This window comes from Rhea americana, unplaced genomic scaffold (assembly GCF_003343005.1).
Source record: "Rhea americana isolate MKP2758 unplaced genomic scaffold, rheAme1 scaffold_132, whole genome shotgun sequence".
Taxonomy (NCBI): Eukaryota; Metazoa; Chordata; class Aves; order Rheiformes; family Rheidae; genus Rhea; species Rhea americana.
The window spans coordinates 931,964-948,513 of NW_028185395.1; the positions used below are offsets into that span (position 1 = coordinate 931,964).

Genomic DNA, 16,550 nt, shown 5'->3' on the forward strand with positions numbered 1-16,550 from the left:
ATTAGAGACTGTACTAAAGTATTGATGTTCTTTTTTTCCTAAATAAATTTCCATCTGTTGATACAAAACCATTGCTAATAAATTAACACTCAGAGGCAAGCCTTCAGAGGAGCTATTTTAACTTTACCTGAAGCGTAATTGGTCTGCAGCTTGTAGGGAACTGGATTTTGCTACTCTAGACTGTTCACATCACATCCCAGATAAATGTCAGGCCTTCTGACCTGCAGTCTTTACTTTAGCTACAAAACTATCTTTCCCCTCAATTGTCCTCTCAGATTATATGATTGCATTTGGTAATATTTTAAAATCAAGAGAATAACACAGGTATTTGAGTGACATTATTACTTTCCAGACTTGAATGTTCAGGGAATTTTGATTTTGGAGATCTGTTTTCATTAATACGGGTATTCAGTTTCATAGCACGTGTGTGTGTTTGCATGTGTGTGTGTGTGTTTGTGCGCGCACGTGCGTGTTTAACTTCATTCTTAGTCGCAGTAATTTTATCCACAGGTTAAGGTATGTCTAGATAGTCTTTTTGGCAAATGTCATATCATTGTATCATTTGGCTCTTGAAAGCAAAGTTAACATAGTTTCTGACTAGCTTGGAGTGTAGGGAGAGTGAACTTGTATGTTTCCTTACAAAGATGTATCCTGAGATGTAAACTGTAAACATAAATTTCTAGTAATATAACACCAGAACAGACAGCCCTGAGTTCAGTTAGGTCATCATGTCTGTTACTTTACAATTAAATGAAAGGAATGTTGAATTTCTGTAACTGTCAAGTAAGGATGTTGTATTGTCTGAAGTTCCCTCTTAAGCGATGCTAAGTTATGTAATAGTAGTTTGCCTGCTCCTTTATCACATACGCTAACAATCTTTTTGCATACTGTTTCCATTTCCCCTACCTCTCTTAGGAATTTTTGGGATTCACAGTTTATCGATTTGCTATTTTGCTGCAGGTGGAAGTTGCAACTCCATGAACTGACAAAACTTCCTGCTTTTGTACGTGTGGTATCAGCAGGAAATCTTCTAAGCCACGTTGGTCATACCATCCTGGGAATGAACACAGTGCAGTTGTACATGAAGGTTCCAGGAAGCAGGACACCAGGTGAGTATCTCTTTCTGTGCGAAAAATCAAGTTCTGCCGTTGTGGTTTCAGTTTAACTGCACTGTAGATTTTGCATCTTTCATAGCGTGCACAAGCATGATGCATACTCAGTATTTTCTAATTTACTGTTTAACTGAATTCTGCATGTGCGAAGTACTAGATTGTCCCATCATGGAAATTTCTGGACTTCTGCAGTGCTAGGTATTTACCACAGAAATTTCTTTGATATAATACTTCATTCTGTAAGGGGAAAAAGATGACAGGTTCATATACTTGGAGCATATCTGTATTTTGAATGCCTTGAAAGTTTTTATAGGCTTCCGAGTAGATCTTGTATATTCATAGAAATAGTACACTTTTGCTTTCTAGATTCTGAATTGACTGAGGATAAAATTTAACCCTCCCTAATTAATAGTGCTGTGTTAGGGCACTGGACTAGGACATGGGAGATCTGGGCTAAATTCCAGGTCCTGTTTGTAGTGAAGTATGACTTTGGACAATTCCTTTAGGGATTATGGTTTAGTTTTCCAGCTGTCAAAAGAAGATAAAGTTCTGGCATTTTTACATTGATTTTGAAAGCTCTTTGGGACAGATCTTCTTACCACTTGTCTATTCAGTTTGTGAAGTCATGAAGTTTTGCTCTTGGCTGGGACTGTCAAGAAAAAAAAAACAAAATCTAAGCTTGAACTTCTCAAAACATTTATTTCTACAAAGAAGCTGCTGCATTATTGGTCAGATTTATAAGATAGGTATTCTTAACTTTTAATTTTCCACAAACTAACAAAAGTGGAATTCTCTTGTCTCCAGTAGCTTATTTGCATTTCTTAACACTGAAGTCTCTGAACAGTGTGTGTAGGTGACATACATGAATATGTGCATATTTAAAATGCAGTGTAATCTTTTTTCAATAATTGTAACTTAATTTGCATTTTCATAGAATTATTTTGATAAAATAAGCCTGACAAAAAGTATGTTTCTTCTTTTGTAAATTTCAGGTCATCAGGAAAATAACAACTTTTGCTCAGTAAATATAAATATTGGTCCCGGTGACTGTGAATGGTTTGTTGTTCCTGAAAGCTACTGGGGTGTCATGAATGACTTCTGCGAAAAGTAAGCAGGACATGCTACGGTTTTCTATTTTTATCAAGTGTTCTATGCATTTCTCAAACCTGAGGGGAAAAGTACTCACTGAGAGTGCTGTAACAGGACATTATTTTATGGTTTCCCCGTGTAATGAGAAAAGTCTTAGTAATCCAGCATTTATACAGAATTACAGCGTTTGTGCAGCATGCAGAGTCTTGAATTGCCTTGGATGCTCTGTGATAGCTTTACTCTCAAAAACTAACAGTAGATACATTATTTGTTCTTTGTAAGAGAACATGGGAATGAAGATAATATAATAAGGAATGAATGGTAGAAAGTGCTTCTCTAGGTTCAAGATTCAAATTTGTATTTACTATGTCAAGGGAGATCAAAAGTTAGTGCAAGCGTAGACTGTCTGCTACTGACATGCATTATATGGCACCAATCCAATTTTTCTATTAGGAATATTTCCACTTTAGAAAATGCATTGTAGTCCTTAATGGTTATCTAGGTACTTTATCATGCATATGAAAGCTGACCATTTACTTTTACCAAATGGTGGTCCTTACATTGTGATTTTAAGGCTGTTGCAGTAAAAAGTGATGGAGCAAAGTTTGGGGGAGTGAGGATAAAGGGGGTAAGAGTGATGGAATAAAGTATTTTCCTGGTGATCTATATTGTTAATTTTTATTATGATTAATGTACATGTTGTATACACAAGACATTGGTATTTTGACATGTTTGTACGCTGCATCTAGTGAGAGAATTTAGTTTGCACGCAGACCCCATGAGGTATCTGTCATAGTATACCTGGCAGCTGTCATAGCTGGGTGCAGGGACCATTAGAAAATACTGAGCCAGCTCCAGGATCAGAATCCCTGATGAGAGGCAATGGGAACAAACTGAAACACAAGAAATTTCACTTGAACACAAGAGAACACTTCTTTACTGTGAGGATGGTTGAACACTGGAACAGATTGCCCAGAGAGGTTGTGAAGTCTCCATCCTTGGAGATGTTCAGTACCTGACTGGGCAAGGTCCTGGGCAACCTGCTCTAGCTGACCCTGCTTGAGCAAAGAGTTGGACCAGATGACCGCCAGAGGTGCCTTCCAACCACAACTATTTTGTGATTATGTAAGATTTTTTTTTATTTAGATTGCCAAGTTAAAAATTACCCAAACTCTCAACTTTTCTTAATAAGTTTTCCAGAGCTCTGCAAATTCTTTTCAGTCCCTCTCTCAGTTTTTTGCCTATCTGCTGACAACTGTTTTTGTTTCATCCACTTTTTCAAAGGTTACCCGCTCTTGAAATTCTAATTCTGTTAATGCATTTGTAATGTCTCTGATGATGGCATGCCTTTTGCCCCCGTGGCACTGTCCTTCAGAGGGTAACAGAGAAACTAAGGACTTGCTGCCCTCATAAACCAGAGTGTCTAGTGGAGGCACTGAATGGTCTATGATCTCTCAAGATGCAGTATAAAAACAGTCTAAAATGTAGGATAAGGAAGGGAGGGAATTATGTATTTTGCATAACCATAATTGAGGATTCAAGAACTCATGATGAGGAAATAGATATGGATGCCTTTGCTCATGTTTCTCAGGAGGGGCTGAACATAGCATAAACCTGTACATAACAATTAAAATAGTGCCAACAGGTTGCTTGTTGTGTGGATAAGCTTCAGGTACTGTGAACTAGCAGCATGGATGCATATTTAGCACTATTCAAAACAGAAAGCGCTTTGAAGAGCTATATGGTATATCTTTATAAAGTAAGTTACTTGGGTTAAAACAGAAGCATTCTGCAACAGTGCCACTGTAGGTTTCATCAAAAATTTCACTACCTCAGTATTAATATTACTGGAGAATTTAAGAGAAAACGGAACATACCTGAAAGCCATAAACTCACTTCACACAGGCAGCCAGATGAGTAAGTGTTTTAATATATTGGAGAATATAATACATGGGATTATGATCAGAAATTGTAGAGATTAAACTTTCCTTTTGACCAGTCCTCCAGGGTCACTGATTAGATGCAGAAAATATTTTTATGATGGTGATCAGTTGTGTACAGGTAATTTCACTGAAGTATTGACCACTAATATATATCCACTGGTAAATGCTAAAGCCTTCCTTTTTCCTATTATTTCAGGAACAATATGAATTTCCTGATGGGATCTTGGTGGCCGAACCTGGAAGATCTGTATGAAGCCAATGTCCCAGTTTATAGGTTTATTCAAAGACCAGGGGATTTGGTGTGGATTAATGCTGGCACTGTTCATTGGGTTCAAGCTATTGGCTGGTGCAATAACATCGCTTGGAATGTCGGCCCTCTTACAGGTATGGATGAATCGTGTATTATATGTTGCAGTAAATAATTATTTACTATTATTTTGTGTATGGCATAGAGCCTGCAATTGCTTATTGATTTTGACATATTTTACTAGATAAAAGTGAATGTGTGGTGTTTTAAAACATTCTGAAACTTTAAATTAATAGGTAAGAAGTGAAAGCAATAAGAGTGTAGTCTTTGAATGATTCTATTTAATGAATTTTCTAAATTAACAATTTTGTAAAAAACAGTAGCAAAATAAAATGTGGTAGATGAATTGATGAACACTATCTTGTAGGCCAGTTCCTTAACTTTCTCTTCAAAAACTTGTTTTACCCAGCATACTGAGCTGTAGGTTGCACACATGTTGAGGACTTGACCAGTCTAATTTTCCAGGACAATCGATGTCTCATCACTGTTTAGTAAGAGCATCAGAAAATGCAAATCATTGTAAAATTATTTTGTTCAGAAAGAAATATTAGCTGAATTATTGTCTTTCTAATTAAAGCTAATAATAAGATGGAGCTAGGTTTTTTACTACTGCTCTAGAAGTCTTTAGTTTTTAAACATGGCTTAGGAAGATTTTTAGCTAATGCAAGAAGGGAAAATGTAGCAGCCAAAAAAGGAGGAGTACTTCAAAAAAACTGTTTTCTTAAATAGCCTAAGGCATATTTTTATTTCATTATAGTTCAATGAATAGTGTATCTCAAGGTTTATAGGATTAACTGATACAGAGCTGACGCATTCAGAAATGGTAAATTTTGCAAAACATTAAAAAAGTCAGAGGTCACTAAGACTGCTTAATGAAAAATGTGGCTTATTATAACATATCTCTTCAAATACAGTCTTTCTTCTTTAGGCATATTAAATACCATAGCACTGTAAAATTATGATAATGGGTAGAGGGAGGTGCAAATGTAGATTTGTTTTTTAATTTGAAATTTTTGAAAATTTATAATTTAAATAACCCTTTTCTTTAAGTATTGTTCTCTGTTCACCTTAGAAATCAAGCACTTGTCAGTGCCTTCTTAGTTTTATAGATAGTTGCTATTATGCTGTGGTATTGTGTGTTCTTGTAGCATCTCAAATAGAATAAATACAAGTTTTAAAATAAATTTTATAGAACTTAAATGTAGTTACGATGACTGAATCATACGGAATGCAGTTTAAGCTAGCACTAAAAAGTATAGATTTTGAATATAGTTAAATTATTTTTAGAAACAACTGCTACCTGATTGTTAACATGACTAATGTTTTCTGTAATTTTGTTTTTGTATAGCCTGTCAATACAAATTGGCGGTGGAACGGTACGAGTGGAATAAACTGCAGAGCGTAAAGTCCATAGTACCCATGGTTCATCTTTCATGGAACATGGCTCGAAATATCAAGGTCTCAGATCCAAAGCTTTTTGAAATGATCAAGTAAGTTTTACTTGAACATTTACTGTACCATGTCTTTCTCAGCTCTTCATTGTTACTTCGACTCTCTTAATCAAACATAAAGCAATACTTAATTTGTAAATAAGACTCTTCCATTCCTGAGGAAAGAGAGGTGAACTTTCAAGCCAAAATGATTTGATGTTCCATTTTCCCATTTATAGATCCATTTATACATAACATTAATTTGTATTACATTGTATTTGACATTGTTGTAACATGCTTTAGAATTATCTAATTCATATAGACTCCAGGACTGTCATTTACAGATACAATTGACTGTAGGTGAAAGAATCTGTTCAAGAACACATTCTCACCGTGTAAAGTATCAACATAAGGTCATCAACCCAAATGTTAAATTCAGAATGAGAATGTGTAGTCATTTTTACAACAAAATTAAATATAATTTTACACTTCCAGAACCTTTATTTAGTTAAGGCTTACACACTAGCATTTGGAGAATACAGTGTAAATGTTTTAAATAAAGACAAGTAGAAACTGGAAAACCGCCTTCCTCTTGCTTTTCCTCTGAGCAGTGGGTTAACTGATGTGTGATGTGATAATGAAGTTTAGTGACATTTCTCAAACATTTTCCAAAATGCAGGATTATTCCTGATTGGGAGCATCTTTAATATTGCTTCTAAAGAGTGAAGCTTCATACAAATATAAATCGTATTGCAGCACCATTACATCTAAGTTGAGAAGTAAATGGACATTTAAGCATATCAAAGGGACAGCATAATTGTGATCTTTGGGATTTGTCTAAATCAAAGTGTAGGAATTAATTCCAAAGCAAATAATACATCATGAGAATATTGTAGTAGCAGCTCTCTCCATTTTTCTTAAACTAATAGAGCTTCAAGCTTGATCACATCTTAGTCTTCTGTAAAGGCTGGATCCACAACCGTTGAGTCCTTACATAATGCACCTTGAAATTAATGTTTAAAGAATTGGAGGGTTCACTTAGAAAAAAGGACAAAGAAAAATCATTTTTTTCACCCAGTAGGATTTATTGATAACATCTAAGAATGTCTTTTGGATATTTTTTGCAGTAGGAATTTAATTTATGCTTGAACACTTGTTGTAGAATGGGAGGATTAATGAAATGGTAAGTTTGTAAAGTCTGAGAATGTTGGAAGTTGAAGAAAGGGTTGTTTGTAGTCACTGTAGAGCTTAGATTTCGGAATGGCGTTTATGTACGAATATCTTCTTAACACTAGTTAACTAAACATTCAGGGCAAAGAAGATCTTTGTTAAAAGCTTGAGAGTCCTATTCTTTCAATTAAGCTGCTAGTGTTCATAGTCAGGGTGCCAGCTGTCATAAAATGGAAGGGAGAAACTGAGTTGTCCAGTGTTAGAAACAAGGAGAAAAGTAGGAAGGAGTGGATGACCATAAGCTCTGGGGTTTTTTGTATTGTTTTGTTTTTAAATCGCTGTTGCAGGTTTTCTTTATACATCTTCCCAAGCCTAGAAACCATCTAATGTAGAGTTTGAAACAGCTCTAGAATATGTTTGACAAAATACAATTTTAATAATCGGGCATCTGTATTTTGCATTTGCACAAATCTTTTTGCTATGATTTAGGTTTAAAATGGTAAAAACTTGACTGAGTGTAGCATCCTTTTCTAAGAGAAACTGTTAAAATGTTCTGAAGAAGCACAGAGGACAAAATGGTTGTTTCATATTGTCTGGCTGGCTGACAGCAGCTGAGCTTTTAGTGTGAGACACCCAAATTGTAGATGTACGTTATAAATGAGCAAAGTCACCAAGGAGTAGATGTAACTTTTACTGTTTTAGCAGTTCCTTTTTCCAGTGTACTGAAACCGCTTCTAGTTTACCTGTGTTAAGCCCTCCATCTCGGTTAGTTGTCAGCCAAATCCTAAGTCCCATAATTTGACTGCAAAAGCAAGGAAGAAGATGCTTTGATGAGCTCTAGTCTACTACATGTAGTAGCAGTAACCTGAGATAGTTAGCTACCAAGTTATTTTACTCTTCATTGTTGTCACTTCTGTGGTTAAGTTATAGCTCTAACTAGAAACGTGTGTCATCAGAATGCACATTCCTGCTAGTATCTGACTTGCATATTGGCCTTGTATGCCTATTAGAAATGCAGAAACCTTCATGAATCTCCTTAAGACAGGAGAATAGTTACATAATTTTCCTCCAGAACTGCTTGTCTGGAGGAATATAGAGCCAACCAGCAAGGAGCTATTGTCCATTCCTCCTAAATTTTATAAGGTGTAAAATACAGACATTTGTGTTTGCATGTGTGTGTGTGTTTTACATACGTACATATATATAAACACTTAAGAAAGTAGTTTCTGATGCAGCTGATTGAATTTCGGCATGAATAGCTGAATTTCATTTGTCATCAGAGGAAAAAAAAACAGGTATCAGTGCCACAGCTGTCATCTTCATGCCAAAATGGAGATCTGTATCTAAAATTATTTGTCAAAGGTATCTGAAGTGTTTAGATTGTTTGACTTCTGTCTCTTGTGTTTTTAAAATAACACAAAAGTATAACTCCTGAAAAACTAAAAAGTAATTTGTAATTCCAATTTGAAAATAAATACAAATACATCACACTGGCTTATGTGATAGTCAGCACTACAGAGGAAATAAACTAACATGTAAGTTATAACAAGAATGCATATAAGCATTGAGAAAATTAATGATGGAATAGAATGGCAACAGGAAAAAAGTAATAAAACTAAACTTTTTTGGAAGAAATCTGAAACTTCTTTATATTTTTTAATGTGCAACCCACCACTGTCTTGCTAGATGAAGGATAAAGAGCAAAAACTGAAACTTTCTTGTGAGATGGTTTTTCAAGATTTGAAAGGAACACTAAGAATCATGAATGAGACTACAGACAGCCCAAAATGTATTAAAACTTGGCTGAGGGAGAATGATCTTCAAGAATAGAATGCTAAGCAGCAAAACGCTTAATGGAAATTGAAGGGGACTTTTACAAATGCATGTGAGGGAAAGAGGAAATTTAGAGATGGTGAGAACATAGTAGTAAAGGTTTAAAAGTGAATTCTAAAAATAGTTTTATAGATGTGAAAGGCTAGGATATGGGAGAAATTATGCACTAAATCATGAAGGCAGATAATATATATTTCAATATCTTTAGGGAAAATAACCTATTGATAGACATAAAGATGTCAGTTTTGCATTGTCATTGGAACGGTGTCCCTACTTTTTATCTAATTTTATTGGATGTATAAATAATCAAACAGGTTATATACCACTCACAGTGTGAATCTCTGTACGCCTTTTGGGCTTCCTTTAGGCTTCCTCTACTTCAGGAAATTGTGGTATGCATCTTCAGAATTGTATTTCATATACTTTCTCCCATTCTTTGATAGCATGAAATAGCTAATGTTTACATTTTTGAGTACTGTTGCTGGGACCCTAGTTTTACCAAGGAGGAGTAATTCAGCTCCCAGCTGTTGTTTTCAGCTTTAGTTGCAAATTTGGCAAACATTGCAGTGATATTATATGTGGGTTATGTTTTGAGCAATTCTTTTCTCTTAACAATGAAGCTATAGTGATTCTTCAGTGAAGTTAGATAGTGAAGATGAACAGCCTAGGTGTTAAACATCAAGAGGAAAGTATCTCAAAGCAAGCATAAAATTCTACGAAACACTTGGAAACACATGAAAAGAATCTTTTTTTAAAAAATACATAATATATATATTAAATGCTTAAGGATTTAAAATAGGAGAAAGATTAAATTGAAAACATTTTGATAGAATTTTTGAGCACTTTATTTTCTGCCCAATATTTATACTTCCCCTGACATTTTTCAGTCTTCCTTCTGCATTTAATGGGCATGTAATGTAACAACCCTGTGGAGGAGAAAATTAAAGGCTGCAAAAGCTGCAGCTCAAATAAATAGGATAGCTGAGAGTTAATTATTATTGTAAATAACATTGTAATTTTGAAGTCTGGTGACTTATTTTGCCAGCTTCCCCCCCCCCCCCCTTTTAGGGAGTCTATGTAGCTTACACAACACTCAAGTCACATTTACTACTACAGAACACTTGTGTAACTGTAAGATTGAGAAGATTAATTTTAATTTTTTTTATCATTTACAGAAGTATAGTAGGGAAATGTTGATTATAATCTAGCTAGTTTCATTTACAAAATAAGTATTAAAATTCAAATTTTTTCTATTTCTATTTTCTAATACCAATCTGTGCAATATTATTCTTTTTCCCTGTACATGGAAGAATATACTTGCTGCTGAGTTTTATTTTCACTCTGTATAAAGTGATTTCTGTCAGAACTTAGGTTTTCAGACTTTACTGACTGATAGCTTAGTAGGGTGGAAAAAGTAATTTGGTTTGGGGAATGTTAGTCAGAACAATGTTTTGTATAGGCTATAGGCTTTTTTTCTGAACTTGACAGACCAACTTTTTGCTGATAAATTCATGGTTCAAAATAAATTACATAAATTGCTTCTGAAAGCACTTTATTTTATTGAACTTAAAACAATGTTCATCTGTTCCAGTCAAAAATAAAGCATACTGACTGCTGCAGGGAAGGGGGCATTTCTGAAATGGAATAAATTTACACAAAGGTCCAGGATCATGTGGTCTAACTTCTGCCTAAGTCATATGTCTAGTGATACCTATTAGCCAGGTGTTTCTGAAAGCCCAAAGGGACAGGAACAGGGTCTGATGAAATCCGGGCTATTTGAATCTTGCTATGAAGTTGATAGCGAACTGGAGAGATAACTGAGTGCTAATGTAGTATCCTGATTCTGATTTTGCTTGTAGGTATTGCCTGTTAAGAACTCTCAAACAGTGTCAGACACTGAGAGAAGCTCTAATTGCTGCAGGAAAAGAGATCGTCTGGCACGGGCGAGCAAAGGACGAGCCAGCTCATTACTGTAGCATTTGTGAGGTCAGTAAAAATATGCAGCTGATTTTTTTAATATTTTAAATTAAGCTTTATTTAAATTTTGGCCTTTTGTTGTTGTTACTATTTAAATTTTACTTCTACTTTTAAGTTCTATCTACTACATGCTGCAAGCACATTATGCAGTACTGTCTTGAAAGAGGTTATTATAGCAGCCCCAAAAGAGGCAGAAGCTAAGTGCATTTTCTTCACAGGACATACATTTTGGTAAACGTTTTGATTCTATTTGCTGTTAGTAGTAATTTCAAAGTACAAGAAAACAGTTTTCGTGAAGCTCAAAAGAAAATTTTTCTGCCTCTGAAAATCAGTTTCTAGTTATTTTCTGACTGAGCCTCTTGGGCAGGACATCTGTGTGACTGAGTAAGCAGTAAGTAAATTATAACCTTAGTTTGCAGGAAGATTTAAAAAAAAGGAAAATCAGGTGGATTTGTTACACTCTCACCTTACTGAGTAACCACCATTGTGAAACCTGCCTTGTTAGTATTGACAAAGGCTTTCCCATAATGCTGTTTATGCGGACGTTTGAGGTGTAGTGTTAGTAGTGCTTTGAGAATGTTTCGTCTCCATGTCTGAGCCTTAGGAGGATGGAATTTCTCTGAATGAATTTGATTTTTCTCTTTGCGCACACAGATTAAGGTTATAAACCTCAAACTAGGAAAGCTGGGGTTTTTTTTGGTTTTGTTTGTTTGTTTTTTCAGCTTTTCAAGATGAGCTTGTAACAGTTTGCTTTTTGTTCCCTATCTAATAGGTGGAAGTCTTTGATCTGCTTTTTGTCACTAGTGAGAGCAATTCTCGAAAGACTTACGTTGTACATTGCCAAGACTGTGCACGAAAGATAAGCACGAACCTGGAAAATTTTGTGGTGCTAGAACAGTACAAAATGGAGGACTTGATGCAAGTCTATGATCAATTTACATTAGTAAGTCAAATTAATAAGTGGGTGCCTAAATACATTATTTGTAAAGCAGTTGTAGGCAGTCTTGGTACTCCATTATATGAGTACCATGGACTTTCTGATTCAAATGGAGGTATGGGTTGTATGTGATATTTACAGAACAAAACGCTGAAGAGTCAGAATTATGTGAAAAAGTACAGTAACTTACTGCAGAGCATAACCACTGAGTTTTCAGGAAAAGTATGATGTTACAATTCATAAAGTTGTGGCTTTAAAAATCCAATAGAGATCACCTGAAGACCATAACTGGATCAGATGGAGATGGGAAGAATCAGGACAGTGAAGCTTGGAGAAACTAGCACCAGGTTCAAGAGCATCTCTAATACATTTGTTGTGGTATGAAGTCAGTATAGCAGCAGAGCATCCTACGCACTCAGACCCCCTCCTCCCCCTTCCCCACCCATCCTTTCCCAAATCAGCACTATCCCTCTGCTTAGCAAGTGGATGCTCTCAAACAGTTCTGTCTTTGGCTTGGGGCCTCCTTTGCGTTTCAATTTAAAGCAAAAAGCCTCTTTGCCATTATAGCTTTGTGCTATATATGGCAGCCTCCTGCTTTGAACTGTATCAGCACAACTGTCTTAACATTTCACCCAGGTTTCATTGTTTCAGGAAAGATGACTTGTTTTGTAATCACAGTGAGAGTGATGCTGGATTTATTTATGACAAACCTTGCTTTTCTGTCAAAGGAAACAATCACTGGACAAAGTATTACAAGAATTTCATGTTGAATTAAATGCAGCAGCCCAGAAATGGCTGTGCCTTTTGATTCATTTCCAGGTGCTCCAGAAAATGTATGTTTGGACAATAATTTCATGTAATACTAGAGTGATAAGTTGTGAGCTTTGAGCTAATGCCTCAAGGTTCAGCAGCAGAGGATGGTTGGAGTGCAGGACAGCATTCTCTGAATTTAATTCTCTTCATTGGTTCTACAGAGCCTGAGGTGGTAGAACTTCAATTCTTACTTTTAGAAGCCCGTTGTCATTCTAGTTTGGGAAATACTGCAATTTTAAGATGATGATCTATTATAGAAAAACATATAAATAAACATCTGTACTCACATACGACATCCAGTTAAGTGGAATGGGCAAGAAGGACTCTGTATGTAAAAGGGAGAGGGAAGGGGGTTTCATTGTCTGTGTTTATAACATTATATAGGTAATTGTGATGATATAACTGTGCCTAGAACAGGGGTTCTCAGCCTGTGAGCAGTTCCCTGCCCAACCAAAACCTGTAGCTGTGGCCATCAAGGGCATTAAAAATTGTTCCATTGTGAAATGAGTGCATATTATCACTTCTTTAAAAGGGGATACAGTCTTGATTAAGAAGAGTCATAGCCTAGTGTATAATAAATAAAATGATATCTCACAGGTCTAGGAGGAGAGAAGAGCTGAGATTTGTGGCAAGTCACAGAACAAAGATGATCTCAGATAGCTAGGGTGCAGTAGAGCCGACAGAGAGATCCCGTGTTTGGGGGTAAAGTATCAGGAGCAATTGTGGGGATCAGCTAGCATTAGTGTTTCATAGGTGGCTACCTTGGTGTGATTTGAAGTGTCTTTAAAACTGTGAGCAGCTTTTTGGAAGAACTCTATATCATGACTCTCAGGATTGATGGGCAGGAAAGGAGAAGAAGAAGGAAGTGCCATTAAAGATTCAATATTTTGTTGGTGATGCCACAAAGTGCATTATTGGGAAATGACCAAGCATCTTCTAGACTTTGTCTCCTGGAAGTAGGCAGGAATGAGAGAGACCTGGTTTTCTTCACCCTTTAGAAGCTCTGGTGCTGTTTTCCAAAGTTAAAAAAATAAATTGGGGGGGGGGATGGTTGTCTTCATGGCAGAGAGCCCTTTCCACAGCCGTCCTAACCCCAGGATTGCACATTGGTCTTTCGGTAGGGAAAAAATAATGCAGCCCATAAGGCATTTGGAGAGCCACGTATGGAATCCTCCACAAGTAAACAGGTTGAGAATCCCTGTTCTAGAGTATGTAAAGATACATCTTTACAAGCCCACACAGAGCTCTTTGCTGCTACAAAAAGATTTCTTCTGGTAGCTCACACAGTATTAACTCAGATATCTGTACATTATACTCCAGACTTCAGTATAGGCAAAATCCTAATGTAAAGTAGTCATAAAATATACATTGTATTTGAACAATATGGAAAGAAAAGAAAGAAAGAAAAAAGCCAGTATCTGCTTGAAAAAGTCCTGAAGTATAAAACAGTAGTGTTTATAATTTTAAACTCTCATGCTTACTGTTTGCACAGAACTTGGTTAGACAACTGAGTTTTACACCCTTGTAGAAAAGGTAATTTAATGTTTTCTTTTCCAGGCTCCTCCATTGCCATCCTCCTCATCTTGACATTTTTTCATGGACATTAAATGAAAACTTTTCTGATATTCAGGAAGTGACCCAGTTCTGCACCACTGATTTTTGTAGCTATCCCGTAAGGCTGCTGGCTGAAAGCTGTGTCTATGCAACCTTCCAAGTGCGGAGTGTCAACCAACTGGACAGGAGAGAGCACTGCCTCCTACTCCAGAACTCAAAACAAATAAAGCTCATCCAGCTGTACTTCAAAAAAATAATTCCATGTTTTGTATATATCTGACAAAACTGGCAACGTTATACAGACTACTGACTTGAAGACCACCTCTTTTGTATTTCTCTGTTTCTGGGCTGATGAGTTGGTTTCATCCATTTTTCCCCATCAGAATTTCCCTTGGAAAAAGTACTAGCTTAGCTGGTCATTTCTTTGTAAGGTAGATAGAAATTTTAAGTCTTTCTTTGGGCAACTTCTTTTTTTTTTTTTTTTTTTTTTTTGTGAAGAGTTAGGTGATATAAATTTTTTACTGCTTTTATGTTTTTCTGTCTTGTTTTGAAACCATGACGGTTACACTTTTGGTTCCTAAATAAAATTTAAAACAATTAACAGCCAAGTCACAAAGATAAATGGGTTGCACATAGACTAAGGAATAAACTTCAGATTTGTGATTTTTGTTTCTAATCTTGATGTAAATTTACACTATTTATAAATACATATTTATTGCTTGAAAATATTTGTGAATGGAATGCTGTTATTTTTTCCAGATTACCTGCCATTGAAATTTTAAGGAGTTCTGTAATTTCAAACACTACTCCTATTACATTTTCTATATGTAAATAAAACTGCTTAGCATTGTACAGAAACTTTTATTAAAATTGTTTAATGTTTAAAGTTTTTCTATTGTTTGAGTTTTAAAAAGATTTTATGTACAGTGCCCAGTTTTTGTTCTTTTTTGAATCTGATTATATATATTTTATATATACTCTTGTGCGTGTGTATATATAATATATATATAGAAATTTGAATATAAATATGTGTATAAAGATTTAGAAACTAAATTTTTCTCATTTTAAGTTTTACATCTATGGTAGATTTGAGGTGTCTACTGTAAAGTATTGCTTACAAAAGTATGATTATTTTTAAAGAAATATATGGTATGTATCCTCAAGACACAAAATGACCTTCAGACTGGTTTATTGTTAAATTGCACTTTTTGCAATAACAGACCAATAAATAGTTGCTGCCAAATGTAGTAGTAGAAAATAAGTAATGGATAGATTTTAAAGTTCTTCAAGAAAATACTGAGTTTGACAGGAAGTTTGGCACTAGTTTTAGAGAAGGGATGAAAAAGGTGAATTTGATTTTGAGTGGGGATGTTATCTAGAATTTCAACCAAATTGCAATTTATATATTATAGTATGTTCTATTGACAATTTAAACATTAAGACTGAGTCATCTTGGTGTCATTGTTGACCCCAAAAAGGACGTTGTTTTGTGGTATTCTATTGTATTTTGACATATTTTGTAATACAGATTCACTGGTAAATTTTTCAAGCACTAGGTTTATTTAGGGCAAGTTTATAATATATCATTGTAACAGTTTGCAGTTTTAATTATGGTATTTATTTTAATTTGCTCCTTTCTCATCAGCTCCTTGAAAATGCATTAAATCTAAATTTCAAAATTGATGGTTTTCTTATCCATCAGAGTTGACTGATGCATAAGGTTCTGCATCAAGCAAACAGTTTCTCATAGTTTCTCATTAGTGGGATGTGTTAGTGATTACATTGTTAAATTTTTTTGTAATCAATGTGAAGTGTTAAAGACACAAAGCATGCTAATAGTATATTCTGAGCAAAAAGTAAGAATGGCTTCTTACGTTTGTAGCTCCAAACAAAAGATATTTAATGAAAAACCAGTACAGCTTGTCTAATGCTGTTACAGCAGTTTAACTGTAGTTACAAATGCCTTTCTCGCTAGTTCTTACAACAGTTGGACAAAAGGGTATAGAGATTAAAAAACATATGACAAACACTCTTGCTAGCAAAATATAAACTAGCAGTTAGAAAGCCAATATTTGCAGTTCTGTAAAGATGTAAGTCTCAACTCTTGATAACAAATTACAAATCATAATTTTTTTACTTATGTATTTTATGCAGTCATAAATATTGTAATCTTGACAAACCATGCTGCCACTGAAAAGCTACTCCTTTACAGTAGTCTTAAACCCAAATAAAAGCAAGATAACTTACCTCAACTAATGGTAAACAAAAAGTCCTCATTTTTCAGTGCTATAAAAAAAATACTTCTAACTAGGGAAAGAGCTATTGTGTGTTACTCAGAAGGGCTTTGTACCTTTCCTCCCTTTCAGAAAAGAGGATATGCCATTA

At 35.2% G+C, this 16,550-nt stretch overlaps 1 protein-coding gene across 11 annotated transcripts in view; it reads left to right on the forward strand.

Moving 5' to 3' along the window:
• The window catches only part of KDM6A (lysine demethylase 6A), a 158,828-nt gene extending 143,777 nt beyond the window's left edge, over positions 1 to 15,051 (forward strand). For 5 of the 11 annotated variants that reach the window (XM_085297915.1, XM_085297905.1, XM_085297910.1 and 2 more), the window contains 6 exons: positions 961 to 1,109; positions 2,105 to 2,219; positions 4,341 to 4,528; positions 5,800 to 5,941; positions 10,744 to 10,870; positions 11,634 to 12,060. In XM_085297915.1, coding sequence (XP_085154041.1) covers positions 961 to 1,109; positions 2,105 to 2,219; positions 4,341 to 4,528; positions 5,800 to 5,941; positions 10,744 to 10,870; positions 11,634 to 11,930 — 1,018 coding nt within the window. In that variant the 3' untranslated portion in view covers positions 11,931 to 12,060. The other 6 variants (XM_085297908.1, XM_085297912.1, XM_085297911.1 and 3 more) reach the window with 3 other exon arrangements.
• Positions 15,052 to 16,550: the final 1,499 nt, after the last annotated feature.